This window comes from Monodon monoceros, unplaced genomic scaffold (genome assembly GCF_005190385.1).
Source record: "Monodon monoceros isolate NGI ecotype Baffin Bay Population unplaced genomic scaffold, NGI_Narwhal_1 Super_Scaffold_18, whole genome shotgun sequence".
Classification (NCBI taxonomy): Eukaryota; Metazoa; Chordata; class Mammalia; order Artiodactyla; family Monodontidae; genus Monodon; species Monodon monoceros.
The window spans coordinates 63,844,860-63,861,052 of NW_021703774.1; the positions used below are offsets into that span (position 1 = coordinate 63,844,860).

Genomic DNA, 16,193 nt, shown 5'->3' on the forward strand with positions numbered 1-16,193 from the left:
CCAAACAATTTGGAAAGGATATGAACAGTAGGCAAAATGGAGATATGGCCAGTGAAAATTTATAAATATGCTCAACTTCATGGCTGGTCAGGATAACACAAGTAAAAACATTAAGATGTCATCTTTACCCCATCACATTGGTAAACCTGAAAGGACCTATCTAAAGCTAGTAAGGATATGGGGTAATTGACATTCTTTTATACTGTTCATAAGAATGTGAATTTTTAGCACCTAAAATGTACTTACTCGTTATCTCAGTGATCCTATCCTTCTTCTGGGAATCCATCCCAGAAAATACCAATACATAAGGATAGAGTACAAGGATGTCTACTATTGATAACATATATTGTTAATGTAAGTTAATTGTTAAAAATGTATTTTTATCAATTACAAGTCAGTAAAAACTTCTTGAATCAAATATGGTACATTTAAACTATGGAATGTAATGAATCTATATTAAAAATAATTGGTAGATAGCTATACCCTTGGGAAAATGTTCATGATATTTTTTAAGTGAACAATGGAAATTACCGATACTTACATACATATATGATCATGTATTTTTTTCTTCCAGTTTTATTGAGATATAAATGACATACAGCACTTTTTAAAGTTTAAGGTGTACAGCATAAGGATTAACTTACATACATCATGAAATGATTACCACAATAAGTTTAGTGAATATCCATCATCTTATATAGATACCAAATAAAAAAAAATTTTCTTGTGATGAGAACTCAGGATTTACTCTCACCAACTTTCATATGTAACATACAGCAGTGTTCCTTATATTAATCATGTTGTACATTATGTCTCTGGTACTTATTTATCTTATAAAGGAAAGTTTGTACCTTTTGACCACCTTTGTCACCATACAAAAATGTTACATTATTCTAGACTATATTCCCCACACTGTACATTTCATCCCCATGACTGACTCATTACTCATTTATTTTGTAACTAGAAGTTAGTACCTCTTAATTTCCCTCACCTATTTCACTCATTTCCCCACAACCCTCTCCTCTGACAACCACCGGTTTGTTCTCTGCAACTATGGCTCTGTTTCTATTTTGTTATGTTTGTTCATTTGTTTTGTTTTTTAGATTCTACATATAAGTGAAATTGTATTTTTCTGTCTGACGTATTTCACTTAACGTAGCACCCTCTAGGTCCATCCATGTTGTTGTAAATGCCAAGATTTCATTCTTTTTTATGGCTGAGTAACATTCCATTTTACATTTATATACCACATCTTCTTTATCCATCCATTTATTAATGGGCACTTAGGTTGCTTCCATATTTGTCTATTGTTAATAATGCTACAATGAACATAGGGGTTCATACATATTTTTGAATTAATGGGGCTTTTTTCTTTAGAAAAATACCCGGAAGTGGAATTGCTGGATTGTATGGTAATTCTATTTTTAATTCTTTGAGGAACCTCCATACTGTTTTCCATTTTGGCTACACCAATTTGCATTCCCACCAACAGTGCACGAGGGTTCCCTTTTCTCCACATCCTCACTAACATTTGTTATTTGTTATCTTTTTGTTAATAGCCATTTTGACAGGTGAGAGGTGATATCTCATGGTTTTGATTTGCATCTCCATGATGTTGAGCGTCTTTTCATGGGTCTGTTGGCCATCTGTATGTCTTCTTTGGAAAAATGTCTGTTCAGATCCTCTGCCCATTATTTAACTGGGTTGTCTGTTTTTTGGATGTTGAGTTGTATGAACTGCAACAGCACACTCTCTGTGAGAGTCTGACACACCTATAGTGTGTGAGAGAGATGACAGTTTTGTGCATCTTGAGGTGGAGTTGTAAGAGTTTCTTTTAAATATTTGTGAAGAATTTGGATTTCTTTGTGTATTTTTCTCAGGAAACGGTCCACAGTTTTCATCAGATCCTTAAGAGGATCTGTTCCTCAAAATAGTTTAAGACACTCTGTTCCTAACACCCTGTAAACATGACAGAATTGGGCGTCTCATGACATAATAGACATAGTACCCATGACTGTGAATGTGAATGTTCTATGACATCTTTTCTAGGGAAAAGAATTTGTAAAAGGAAAAAGGATTCTGAGAAGCTTTGGCAGGGATCCGTCTCTCAGCCATCTGTATCTCCCTTCCTCCTCCTCCTCAGTCTCCTACTGTTCCCATCTCCTCTCAGTCAGGCAGGTAATTGGAAGTAGAGGAAGCGCTGCTCTGGAAGGTGAACCCTATCCCTTGAAAACTTACTAAGGACCTGCCAGTAACCCACCAAATCTGTTCAGCAAAGTCTCCGAAGACTGCCTTGGTTCTGTGACTAAAGGCAGGCAGAGCAGTGGCAGGAACCAAAGAATATACAATATTCTTTTTCTGATTTCTTTCCCAGAGCTGGCATGGGAGAGATAAAAACTGGGTCTGAGTCATTTTCTATAATCACTCCACACCCTGCTAGTTCTCATAACATGCCTCTGTGGATGATTAATGTGTTTACAAGCAGATGGTTTTTTATGAAGCATTTATTGACCCTTATTATTAAGATGCGTGTGTTTCACTGGAAGCATCTGCTCTGAGGCCTTTAAAGTACATGATGATCAAAACAGGCATGCACATGGAAGGAGTATTCTGTCCATGGACCACAAGCAGGTAAGCTCAGCATGCCAAATAGTGACGAAATAAGGGGGAAATACAATGGAAAAACACACTTGAGAAAAGTATTACATAAAATAATTTACTTCTCATTCAGAATGACTTTCCAGACCTATTGGTGAGACAGCAGTCTGTGAGTACAGATACAATCTGAAAGTCATAACAGTTCTAATAGGGCAAGACCAATAAAGTTACCACGTTTGGATCCTGGAGTTAACTAGAGACAAAGTGTGGAACTGCATATAACAGAAAGGGGCACTGATGAGGAACTCTGGGGACACTGAAAGCAAGACTGCCAGAGAGACAAAAAGTGTACAACTGAGGAAACCTATACCTTTAATACATTGAGATTCGTATACACACACTCCGGTGTCTTCATTTTGCAGCCTATTACATCTAATGGCTTAAAAGCCACAAAGGTGCCCATGCATGTAATTTATACTGGAAAAATCCTTTCAGTGTTCAGGTATGCATGTGTGTGCACTCCAAAGGCAGTAGTTTTAAAAGAATGAGAAGAAAATTACTTCCTGGCCATTCATTAATAATTCAGGTGATATCCTGCACCTCCATTTATAAAACGATACAGTAATAAAAACATTGTACAAAACATCATAAATAACATAAAGGAGACATTTTCAAGTATTTCATGTGCCTTGAGAAAAGTTCTAAACAGTAGTTCTAAAAATTGGTATCCGTTTTTCCTTTTTTATTTTCTTTTCTCTCTCATTTCATCTCAGAGCCTAGAAAGAAATGCCTTCAGTCTGTGAGTCCTGATGTTTGGGATGGAATGAACCAGATTCTACCTTCAAAAGAGAAACTTATGAGGGCTTTTCAGTTTGTGAAAACATGTTCCCCCCTTATAAAATAGAATCTCTCCCCTGATGCTGGTTTATAAGGAATAGGCAAATAGCCTAGAGCCATTATGGGGAAACAAACAACCACAGTGAACTAAGGAGCCTCATCTGATGGCTAAAGTTCTCAGGGAAAAGCAAAATGAGAAGAGCACCTTAATCAAGAGAGGAAAAAAGAGTAGGGGATAAGAATATTAATCTTTAAATCCTGTGCCCTTACTCAGCCAGCATCTTATAGTAGGTAGAGCTGGCGAGGCCCTACCTAAGTTTCTTCATTCTGTTCAAGCACCTCATCTCCAACTCCATACCAATCTGGCTCCCACTATTATGCAGCAAGCACCCAAGCAAGGAAGGGGAGGCCAGCAGCTTGGGGACTCAAAAGTGCCATTAGTGATAACCAGCTAAAGACAGCCCTGTGTCAGGCAGGCATAAGATCCTTTATGTTTGCGCCGTAGAATACTGTCCAACTTGGAGGCTGTCGGTGGTCAAACTAAGCATGAAATCCCTGGGATGTTTCTCTAGCAAAACTCATGGAGTTTTACAGAATCAACTTTCCACAGGTTAGCATTCCTTTCTTAGCCTGCAGAGCAGCTGGTTTAGTTTGCCCTGTTCAGTTGCAGAGTGAAAGACTGGGGATCAGAACACGCATGTATGTATGTACACACACTCTAGTTATGAGCACCTAGGGTCTTTCCTGCCATTCTTGCAAAAATATATATGTATGTATATATACATACATATATACAGAATGTGTGTATGTACATATGTACATGTGTATATATATATACACAGACACACAACATGCACACACATATGTACATAAAGTAGATCAACCTCATCTAAACATCTCGAGTTTGGAGAAAGTGCTGGTTAACAGAACACATGTGCCTGTGGATGTCACATGAAGTGTCCCAACCACCAACCAACCAACCTGAGGTCACACTGTTGGCAGGAGAGAAAATCCAGACCCACAAGGCCATTATTTGGATACTTGCTCACATGGCACCCTAAAAGAAATTTGGGAAAATTGGACTGGAATGAGGTCCTGCCCTGATGAACACCAGAACACCAAAACAAAATCTAGTTTTTGTATGGGAGTGACTCACACATAGCCAGCAGCATGAACACTAGGCTACAATGTGAAGAAAGCACTGATGCTTAATACAGATCAATATTTGGCCTCAGGTTTTCCAGGCACAGAGTCTTGGCATTTCAGCCTCCGCCACTGAGCAAGAATTAGGCACACTGGGGCACCAGGGAAGGACAGTCTGTAGAACTTTTGGCTCCTTTCTGCTTCTCTGACCCACAGCTGGAAAGGTTGGCCAAATCAAGATAGAATCGGGACTTGAGGAAGCGGCGGTATGAATCCTTTTCCATCAGGTTGAAAATCTTCTTCTGAGCCTCATCAAAGCAGGTTATCGTAGGCTCCAGCATGTTACGACTTGTCTCCTCCCTGGTGCAAGAGTCCAGGTTTACCTAAGGGGCAGAGTCCAAGGCTTCATTAGACATTTTACCCCATAAGGATGGGAGGCTGCATGCTTTGTACTGTGTGCACTCTCTATACCCCAGAAGTGAAAAAAAAGGACATTCAGCTCGACCCTGGCACATGTGAGAGAACATAAAATGTTCAACTGCTTCAGGGTGGGTAGGGCAATAACTTCAATGATTTCTCACAAACTTGGGATATTCCTCCAAAGAAATTCATGACGGGAGATCATCTGGATGAAAGAGCTTTTTACTTAACTTATTATTTGGGGTTGTCAAGACTGTAATAACCTGCTTCACTGTTGTACCTTTAACTCACATCGTCTAAGGATCCATGCCATTGAATGTCTAGAAAATTTCACTAGGATGCAGACAGTTCTTTGCCACGCAGACCTACCTCTTTGGTTGCCTGGACTGAGATGAATTCATTATAGATCTTTTTGGCCTTGGGACTTAGTTTAGAGGGTGATTTGATTTTCTTGTACTCTTCACAGCTGATCCAGAAGTCAATGTTCTCCTCACTGTATTCAGACTTCAAGAAAGCTTTGAAAGCGGCCAGTCCACCTGTGACAGAGGAGAAAGAACCACTGTTGTCATCACAGTGACTGCCCTCGTGGGCACTGTATTGCAGATAAAGCTGGGGTGCTTGAGGGAACAAGGCATCCGTTCAAACAGTGCCCTATTTCCTCCTTTTGGGAGGTCACTGGAGGTCAGATGTTTGAAGTGTCTTTCAAGAAAGCATTATGTTTCTGAAATGCCTATGCTGCCCTCAGTTGCCAAAGTGAGTTTGGGGAAGAGAAACTGAGGTCGATTCTGCAAGAAATCTCAATATTTGGGGGTTTTCCTCTACCCATTTTCTATGTGATGAAAGAGATGGTGGTTTTCCACATGGATTGTGTATGAGCTTTCTATTGTATATCACAAAGCTCTAGGATATGGTAAAATTTTAAGCAGGCTGATTTTCTTGAGTCTGAAATGCAGAAGAAATCCAAGGCTTTCTGTAATTCCTACGAGATCAGGCATAATATGAGATAACTTGTCTATCCAGTGTGCTTTATCTTCATCCCAGGGAGTGGAGGTTGGGGGAGAAGCTGTCATACTTACATTCATGACTAATCAGGTTTTCCAGTGATTCAGCCCACTTTTTGACTTCCTCTTGGCTCACCCTAGAGACATTACAGAGAAAGAATAACCTGAATGCTAGGATACAAAATGGGGGCAAAACATTTAAGATCCTGAATAAAACCCAGAGATTTTATTTTCCATCATTACACTGAGACCTGTCATTGCACAGGGCCGTCTTTCCACTAGATGTATGGAAATTTCAAATGCAAACGTGATCTCCATGGAAATGGAGGCCATCATGATCCAAATCTAGGTTAACTAGGGACATAACTTCCTCTTCTCCTTACAGAACATCTCTGTCATCAGATAGTTAATACGCAGTGGCTCTTTGCCAAGGCCTTTTCTCTTACCTCTGACAAATCACCACTTTGTCCCTCTTGCTGTGGGAAGAATTATGTTCACAGGAATCAGACTTCTGCAGCAAGAAACCGAGCCGATGTTTCATATCTTTTGCACTGCACAGACGAGGGGAAAAAAAAAAAAAAAGAATAATGATACACAGCTCTCTTTAGAAGATACCCTAATGGTACAGTTCAAAGGGCTCATCACTAGTAAAGGGGCAGGGGTAATTTATTTAGGATATAGGAGTTGAAGCTGGCAAGAACTCTCAGGAAAATGAGATTCTGCTTCTGCTTCTGCCTATGACTTACTGCAAAACCTGGAGCACAGCCTCCTTCATCAGTAACTGGAATTCTGACCCTTCAGTCTACCTGCGGAGCCTCTTCTGTAAACCTGTCATTTTGACCAAAGGAACACTTAGGTATCTTCAGCAGAAACACATTCAAAACTTGACTGTTCTCTGAGTAAGTTTTAGATACTGGAGAGCAAGCAGTGAACGGTGAAATATAGCACTTGCTTGTTGTGCGCCACCTTCTGGAGGGTAGTTGCTACTTCCATCTGCCTCACTGCTAGCAGAGCAATGGAGAAGAACCTGAGGAAGTAAGGGTTTGTTCAATTCCAGCCTGGATGTGGTGAGCAAGTCACATTATGGAGGTGTGCAGCTCCAGCAGAGAGGAGTGGAAAATGAGGGGGTAAACACAAATGTTCAGGCTGAAACCTGAGCTCCTGCAGGTTTGCTTCTAAGGAAAACAAGCTTTCCTGCTATTGCTACTACTTTCCTTTTTAACATCTACACTATAAGGATATTTACACTATAAAGCACATTTGAGGCTTAAAAACAATAATAAGGAGAAGCAAGCAAGAGTCATCACTGAAGCTCCTGATTGTTTAATTGGAGCAGAGCTTCCAGCTTATGGTCACTGTTTAATAGGTCGCTAGGGTACGGCAGGGCATGTGACTCATTCAAAAAGGAGGACCTTTTAATAAGCTTTGAGCTCAACCTCCTCACTTTTCGTTATTTATTCTTTTGCTTGGATCTCTTTTCTTATAAAAGCTGAGATACAGTTTTAAAGGAGAAATGTTGTTTTGAAGGAAATGAAAGACTAAATGAATGACGAGTTGTTCCTGTTTAGAGGGAGGAAAGTGAAGCCACAAGGATAAAAGGACATTTTAGGATGGCTACTGATATAATAATGCCTTATCTATGCGCATTTCTCCAGAAAGTTTAAAATCCATTATATTATTGTGCTGCCCCTAAAACAGTATCTTCTTTCCCTCACAAGACTGTTCTCCCTCCTCTGTTTCCCCAAGTGGTCACGGGATACAAAATCTTCCTTAATGATAGCAAGATCTAATCATGAAGCCTGCAGTGATTCTAAGGTGATAATGTAAGTATATTGTGATTGGGTCAAAATAGAAATCATCTCATGTTTCCATATGCCAGGTCCAGCTGAGATCTGACAGTTATTGACCAACGCAGAATCTTTTCGTGAAGACTTGAAAGTACTCTTAGCAAGTACATTACACTTGTCCTAATAACACAATAGAACCATAGAAATAAAAACCAAGATGACTCCACTGACCTCTGAAGTAAGAAACCTGGATTTGATCTGCACTCTGCCACCCACCACCTACGTGACCTTGAGCATTTCACGTTCCCTCTGGAGCCTCAGGCACCCATGTGAGAATGACGGTGCTGGACAAGATGATTCACAGTTCACCAGTGAGGAAAGGGAAGAGCAGTTGACCCTGCTGATATAGAGTTTACCTCCCCAGGTTAGCCTCTTAGCTCCTGGAAGGCAAAGCTCTTGAGCAATTACTCACCTGTCTCCTAAAATATTTACCAGAGCATAACCTTCTCCTGACACTCCTGTATTTTGTATGATTAATTTTCTAGATGAGTTAACTGAAGCTTGGATTGACTTGCTCTATTCAGTTCAGGAAATTAATGGTGGAGGTCAGGGCCACTGTTTTCATAAGTACTGTCTGCCAGACCCTCCTGATTCATTTTAAAGTAGCCATGAAAGAATGAAAAAAAAAAACAGATTATTTTTTCATACTCCTGAATGACAGGAGGTAAACTCCTTAGGATTATACAAAAGACTGTGCTTTCTGAGATAATTCTCAATTGAAATTTAAGGTGACTTCACCTGCAAATTTAAGGTTTGCACAGGAACGGGGGGGGGTGGTACATGTACAAATTGACTTTTTACTTTATAAGATTAAGTAATGTAATATGCACTAGTTTTGTAGTTTTTCAGCTAATATATGAGCATTCTATGAAAGCATTTATTTATATCTTTTTTAAAACGGCAAAGACATATGAGTAGCTGCATATCTTTAAGGTTTTTTTTTTTTTAATCAAGAGACAGTACTTTGACAAAACAATGTCTTTAAGATGAGATCTTCCACAGAGCCCTTAGCTGATTTGTTATGATCAATACTTCTCAACCACCAATCACATATGGCATTTCGAGAACTAGAGGTAGGGGCAGAGAGATAAGGGAGACCTAGTTTTGAAACTCTTATTTTATTGTAGCATTTGCTTATAAGGACACAGAGTGAAAGATACTGCAGCATCACACAGACAGCATAGTGCCTTTCTGGTGATGTAGCCAAACTTCATTCTGAGGTATCCTCCCCAAAACGAGATCTAGTATACAATAAGAAAGCCCAGACCCATGATTCTACGTACCTCAGTGATATTCAAATAACAGTAACATAGGTAGAGACATTACAGACCACTGTATACAGTCCAAAAACCTCATATCACTTCTTAATTAGAACTAGCTTGGTCAGAGGATCAGAACAGTCCTCAAGACCAAGGTCATAGAAAGCAACATATGGGATGCCAAAATTTGGAGTGAACACTTCCCAGGTCACAATTTCTAGCTAGTCTTGAAGGAAAGCTAGGGGGCTGATGCTCTCCTCACCACATTGTTTCTAATTCCAAAGAACCAGGTTAGTAAGTAGGATATGCAAATAACTTAAAAAGTCTATCTGAAAGTTTAACACTATCTGGTTTAGTGGCTGAAAATAATCTTACCTCCTCAAGCAAGAAGCCGGCAGACCTGCAAGTCCTTTGCACATCTTGTGTAGTGTGGGATTCACGTTAGGAAAGAAATGCAGCAGGAAGAGCTGTGGCTTCTCTTCTGAGCACACTTTGCCTTTTCTCCGGTAAAGATACTGTCAGAATCCTCTGAGCTTCTCCCTCCCAAGCCTGTAGGGGTCTCATTTATAGCCCAGCCAAGACCGTCCAGCCAATCAGATGGCAGCTCTGTAATACCATCTCCTCTCAGCCTCCTTCTGCCTCTCCAGCCTCTGGAAGAGATAAGGAAGAAAGGGCTGACGCAACAATGCAAAGTGAACAGGCAGAAAAATCCTCCTGCGAAGTAGACATACAGAAAATATAAACTTGCTCAGTGCTCTACAGATGTCTGAGGTTTTGAATGTCCAGAAAAGGAAAAGATAGGTTTACAATGCTACAAAACATGGGGTTTATTCATTGTCTGTAAAAACAATGTCAAGGGAACTTGCCTCCTGGAGGGAAAGGGGCTAGCAGGAGTTCATGGGCTTACTTTGGGGCTGACTCTCAATGCACTTCCTCCTTTGGATTAGAAATATTATTTCATACATGGTCTAAAATCTGATCCTCACTGTTTCCAAAAGGGAGTGGGCAGGATCCATCATTTCCAGGCAGGGATTTGCAGAAGTTGCTTTCTCTGTTGCCATGTTCACACAGGGATGTGCGGGAAGAATAGCTGAAAGACAGACAGTTATACACCTGGCAGCAGAGAAAACTAGCTGAGGGAAAATAGATTAGCTACATCTGTAATCAGCCTAACTGTGGAATACTTTTCTAGAACTCTTATTAAGAACAGGACTCGTCCAAGCATTGCCAATCTCTTTGGTACATGCCTGCCTCCAGCAAAATGCTTCAAAACAGCAGCCGGAAGACAAGAGGAGGGAACAAATGAACAAATATAGACACCTGTTCTTATCTGTAAGTGGATTTATATCTTACTATGTCTTATGCAATTCTAGGTATCCAAACTAGTATTTCAAAATATTGAGAAACAGTGAGACAGGGAGAGAAGAAACATAGGTAGTTTGCTTTGCATGTTACCAGGGTCACGGTGAACATAAGAATATCTAACCCTGCAGGTGCTTCTGAACCAACCTGGACAATTACTATCTTTGGTACACAATATGATGGATTGAATACTTCAAAGAATCATGCAGGTGTTTCACATCTTGTAGTCGTAGCTCAAATACTCACATCAAAGTTACAGAGGGATCTTCTCCGTCTAGGAAGGCTATGAGTGGAAGGAGAAAATTAATTGCTATGTCAGAACTGAACAGCTTTCATTTTGAAAGCAGAAAGGTTCCTGATCACTGTACTTCTATTACAAGAAGCTGAGGCATCTAAGGGTTTAGGCGAAGAAGATGAAAAATAGATGGGTTCCAGTGAGACGCAAAGGCACCCAAGGATATAGAAGGGAAAGTGGTAAAGAGCAAGGCCCCTACCACATACATGACCCTGAACATCCCTCACTGCTAGCCCCTGTCTATGGCTAGCAGAACAAGGAGATGGCCGAGAAATCTAAAAGCTTAGCGAGACCATAAACTCCAGGGGATGCATTTAAATTACAGGAAAAATCTCTGGTCTTCTCCCATGAAGACAGAAAAAAATGTATTAGATTAGCTACTGGGCAACTTTTCTTTGAGGTATAACATAGAACAAATGAATTTCTTTGGGAAGTTGGCAGCCATCCTCAGTGGTGTTGTGGAAGGGACTACCGCCCAATGCAAAATGCAAGAGGCCAAGGAAGGTAGACCCAGGGAGATAAACCAGTCAGAAATGGCATCAAAGAGGAGGGGGGACTAATTAAGAGGGAGAGATGGTCACCCTAAGGTGGACCAGGGCCTTCTTTGCTTACCTGGGCATCCAAGATAGTGATCACTTAAATAATCTGATTTTGGGAACATGAATGAAGACCTGATGGGAACTTGATATCTTGGACCTAGATCAAAGAGAAGCCTGGTTTGTCATGAGTTAAATATAAATATTCAGATGAGCTGAATGGGATTTAAGACAATCTAGACTAACACCTTAATTTTATCAAAAAGGAAACAGAGAGGGAAAGTGACTTGCCTTCTTACTAATAGAGCTGGTTTCTTGATGCTATAGTATGTGGCTTTTCTACTGCTAACCTATCACTCATTTGTCTTATCTAATGAGATAAACTATGTAAACAGAGGTATTTCTAAATTGTAAAGTGCTACGCAAATATTTTTTTTGTTTACATTATACACAGTAGATAACAAAATGTAATATTACTTTTATACTCTTCATTCAAGGAAAACTCACCCTGCCCAATTTTCTCTTGCTCCATAACTGCAGGAGTTGCCGCAAACCTCACGGCTCTGGTTTTCTATTAAAACTAGGTCTTTTTAACTTTATGACTAGTCCATTAATCTGTGAGAGCATTTTGTATTTATTCACTTCTTTATGATTTCTCGCTTTCTTAGGAGTTTTAATATTTTAAAGAGTGTTTGGGAAAGCTTTTCATAAGTTAACTTATTTTTCATTTGGGATGCGAGGACTGGTACATCATGATAACCTGACAATTTTCCACCCTCTTTCCCCGACATACACAAAGCATTAAATTCTATTATTCTATGACTTGTCATTTCTGGATGATTCTGGTGATGTGGAAGAGCTTTATTCTAAAATGATTTAATTTTTATTTACTCATTTATTCAAGACATATCTTTTGAGCTCCTACTCTGTGACAGGTACTGTTTGAAGAATCACTGTTACTATGGTGAATAAGAAAACAGGGTCCACACCCTAATGGAGTTTTCATCCCAGTAGAAAGAGTCAGGAAATAAATAAGTAATTCTAGATTCACCCATGTCATAAAGAAAATAGGCAAGTGATATGAAAGAAACTGGATAGCAAAGGGCTCATTTAGCCAAGGTGGCCAGGAAAGGCCTCCTTGAACAGATGATATCTGAAATGAGATTTGATGGATCAGAAAGAATGAGAAATGACAGAAGCCTAGAAAATATATACCAAATACAGGTAAGAGCAAATGAAAATGTTCTTTATATAATTGGGAAAGGGCAAAAAGGGGCCAGCATGGATAGAGAATTGAGAACAAGGAGAGAATAGCATGAAGTAGAGATGGGGAAGTAGAGGCCAGGTCTTGCAAAGATTTGTAGGCCATAGTCTGGAGGCTGGACTTTATCAACATACCATGGAAGTCTACTGAAGGGGTTGAAGCAGGTGATGGGCATGATATGATCATTCTGGCTATCTGGAAGTATGGATTGAGTGGGAGCATGGAAGCAGGTTGACCTGTTAGCAGAATTAGCAGTTTGGATCCTAGCTCATGAGTTTCTACATTGCAAAATGGATATTTACTTCACAAATATTTTCTAGAATCTTTGTGTTAGACATTCTGCTAGGTCTTAGTGACCTGAACATAAATCAGAAATGGTCTGTACCTTTTAGGAACTCACACTCTCATGGGGAGGATCTTTAAATAACTGGAAAACGCTATGTTGAGTGCCATTATTATAAACTTGTTTATATAAAATTCGAGGAAAGAACAGAGGATGCAGAATAAATACAAGCTCTGAAATTTGGAGTGGTTTTCACAAAAGAGTCTGTTAAAGGATGAATAGAGACTTAGCAGATGTATAAAGAAGAGAAGAGCATTACGATAGAGGGCAAATAATAACAGCTTATTTTATTGGGCACTAATAGTGCAGTGCACCATTTTAAGCACTTTATGTTAATAACTCAGTTATTTTTCATAATTCAGCCTGAAATAAGGTCCTGCAATGAACCCCATTTTACAGATGAGACATAGAGAGTTTAAGTAACTTACCTGAGGTTACATATCTAAGTGGTGGTGAGAGGTGTTCAGCTCAGACTGTCCAGCGGTTCTATTATTAACCCCTATACCATTGACCTCTATGTTGCCATGACCATAAAGGTTGAAAGAAAGCATATATTTTGGAGACCACAGAGATGTCTAGTGTGATTATAGCTTTGGGGGAGAGGGAGAGTGCAATGAAGATAGATGAGTACTCTGAGACCAAAGGGTGTTTCATGTCACATTGAAGACCAGATTTTACCCTGTAGTGGTTGGGGGGCTAGCCAACGTATATAAGCAGATAATATTAATGTTCTAGAAGTAGCACTTGGGCAGCACTGCAGGGAAATAGATTGGACATGAGAGAAACTGGCAAAAAGTTTGAAGACTATTGCAATAGTCCAAGTGAAAGATGATGATCATAAAAAATAATACTGTACAAGATGGTTGCAAGAATCACAGGAGGTAATACATATAAAAGTGTCCCTTAAACTGTAAAATGCTGAACATCTGGAAGGTATTGTTGACAAAAAGGATAAAGAAGTGCTGTTTCCTACTGGGGGAGAGTAAGCCACAGCAGAATATAAGCTGTGTGTGGTCTCCAGGTAAGTTTCTAATTTCCTCACCTTTAGCTCAGGGAGAACAAAGGAAAGCATTGCTCAAGTTCTGAGGGAATCTAATACAAGGATAAGCTGTTGTGGCAGGCGTGCGATTCTTTGCTTCCACCAGGTTTTAGAAAGGGGCACCTCTCTCCACTAGGGCGGATGTGGGCCTGGGCTCAGCCTTAGGTGGCATTCACACCATCTACAATTTCCTCTCAGCTGTTAGAAGCCTCCTTCCCCCGTATTGTAAACTACAATGGCCTGGATATCATTGAGAGTTCACAGTTATTGATTTTTCAAGCTAAAAAGCAAACATACCCAGCTGGAGGATGCTGTATACCAGGAAGATGAACAGGGACCTTCCCAGTTTGTCTTATGTTTGGGAAATGTGTCCTGCTCTCTACATCCAGCTTTGTGAGCACATGCGGTAAATCAGAGCCTCTCACCCTGACACTTGACACTTAATTAACTGGAGGGGAAAATCTTTGTTTCCCCAGAAGTAAGGGAAGAACAAAAATATCTCTGCCTCAGAGATTAAATCTTTCTTAACAGAACTTAGCCCAAGATAGAAACAGTAGTTTCGTAAGAGTTCACTTATCTCATGCCAGTAGAAAGAGATGACATGATGTCATGGCAGGTGCTTGAACTTTACAGTCAGGCAGACTTGGATTTTAACTCTAGCTCCTCCATATACTGGAGTGGGCCTGAAAGTTGGGATAATCTTTGTGACTTCCAGCTTCTTAATGTGAAAAATGGGATAATAGTAAATTATCTAATGACAGGTGCTCAATAGTATTTGTTGAATGAATGTTGTTAAGATTATATGGCACAGTGTATGCCAAAGTTATCAGGAACACTTGGGAAACTCAAAACTTATAACTTTTATTATATGGACGATATTACACAATTTTATATTGATTAGCATCATGTTCATTATTTATCTCTTTAAAAATCAACCTTGCACTCCCATTTGCCCTCAAATGAAAATTTAAACTCCTTATCATGACACCCCAGTATATTCATACTTTGACTTCTACTTTATTCTTTATCATATTTTACCCTGCAGTCCTCCCAGACTACTGAGTATTCCCTCATATACCTGTGTATTTTCCCCACTCTGTGCCTAGGCTGACGCGATGCCATCAACCTGGAATGCCCTCACAATTCCCTGCCTATCAAATTCTGCCCCCAATGTTAATCAATCACTACCTCTTTTGTACTCTCCCAGTAGAGTGCTTGAACCTGACCTCTATTTAATTCCTCCTTAAACCTGACTGTGTTACCTTTGCTAGTAAGGTTTATGTAAACATTTATGTTGAGCATCTTCTATATGCCTGAAAAGGTGCTCACTCTGGAGAAATTAATCTAACAAATACATACTGACACTCTCTGTGTGGTAGGTACTCTGCTAGGCACTAGGGATAGAACCAGACCCTGTGCTCTTTGATCCTACATTCTGGCAGGCAGATGGACAACAAAAATCAAGTATATAAGCAAATCAATAAAACAATTATAAATTGTAATAAGTGCTTTTAAGAAAAAAAAGGAACCAGGGATAACTTAAGAAATAACAGTGTAAGTAGTCCTACTTTATATTAGATGAAGAAGCCAAGCTTCTCTAAGGAGGTAAGATTTAAACTAAGACTTAAAAGTTGGAAAAGGTGTTAGCTATGCAAATGATGGGGTCTCCCAGGGAGAAGGAAGCCTGTGCACAGGTCCCGAGGCCAGAATTTTTTTTTTAATTAAAGTATAGTTGATTTACAATGTTGTGTAGAAAAAATTTGATGCATAGAAAAACCACAATGGCTAGAATGTAGTGAGTAGAAGCAGGAATAGCATAAGGTTAAGGAATTTAATAGGAACCCTGGTAAGGAGGCTGAAGTTTATTTCACCTATAATCAGAGGGCATAGCATGTCTGTTTTGTGACTTACATTTCAAGGTTCTCTAGCTGTTTTATGGGAAATAGACTTTAGGGGGTCAAGAGGTTGTGTAGGAAACTACGGAAATTGTCTAGATAAGGAATGGTGGAGGCTCATACCAAAGAGGTGAATAAGATCCCATCCCTAACACTGAAGAGCTTGTGTTCTGGTAGTGGAGATAGTCATTAAACCATTCATTTCAGCAAAATGTCAAACACTCAAAAATAGAGATAATCATGGACGCTAGGAGAGCAGGAGGGAGAAAAGGCAGGAGATCCTCACAAACGTGAAGTGAGTCTTGCAAATACGCTGAGTCTGGTGTAGCATAGGTTGTGTGTTATGAGGCCCCC

General features: G+C 39.8%; 1 protein-coding gene across 2 annotated transcripts; it reads right to left on the minus strand.

Annotated features, from left to right (window-relative positions):
• Positions 1 to 2,488: 2,488 nt before the first annotated feature.
• Positions 2,489 to 10,134, minus strand: RGS4 (regulator of G protein signaling 4). Of its 2 annotated transcripts, XM_029231153.1 has the most exons (6): positions 10,013 to 10,134; positions 9,481 to 9,755; positions 6,446 to 6,550; positions 6,075 to 6,136; positions 5,368 to 5,534; positions 2,489 to 4,961 (listed from the first exon to the last, which is right to left on the minus strand). In XM_029231153.1, exons 2-6 carry the CDS (start codon positions 9,522 to 9,524, stop codon positions 4,722 to 4,724), a joined length of 618 nt encoding a protein of 205 aa, XP_029086986.1. In that variant the 5' UTR covers positions 9,525 to 9,755; positions 10,013 to 10,134; the 3' UTR covers positions 2,489 to 4,721. The 2 variants fall into 2 exon arrangements, with proteins under 2 accessions (XP_029086986.1, XP_029086987.1); XM_029231154.1 differs by lacking the exons at positions 9,481 to 9,755; positions 10,013 to 10,134 and adding an exon at positions 6,746 to 7,189 and having other exon boundaries at positions 2,520 to 4,961.
• Positions 10,135 to 16,193: the final 6,059 nt, after the last annotated feature.

Coding starts and splice junctions, on each gene's coding strand:
- RGS4 (XM_029231153.1), bottom strand. CDS start 9,524: ATGTGCAAAGGACTTGCAGGTCTGCCGGCTTCTTGCTTGAGGAG. Junction 6,551..9,480: donor CCGGCTTCTTGCTTGAGGAG/GTAAGATTATTT, acceptor TCGTCTGTGCAG/TGCAAAAGATATGAAACATC. Junction 4,962..5,367: donor CAGTCCAGGCAACCAAAGAG/GTAGGTCTGCGT, acceptor TCTGCCCCTTAG/GTAAACCTGGACTCTTGCAC.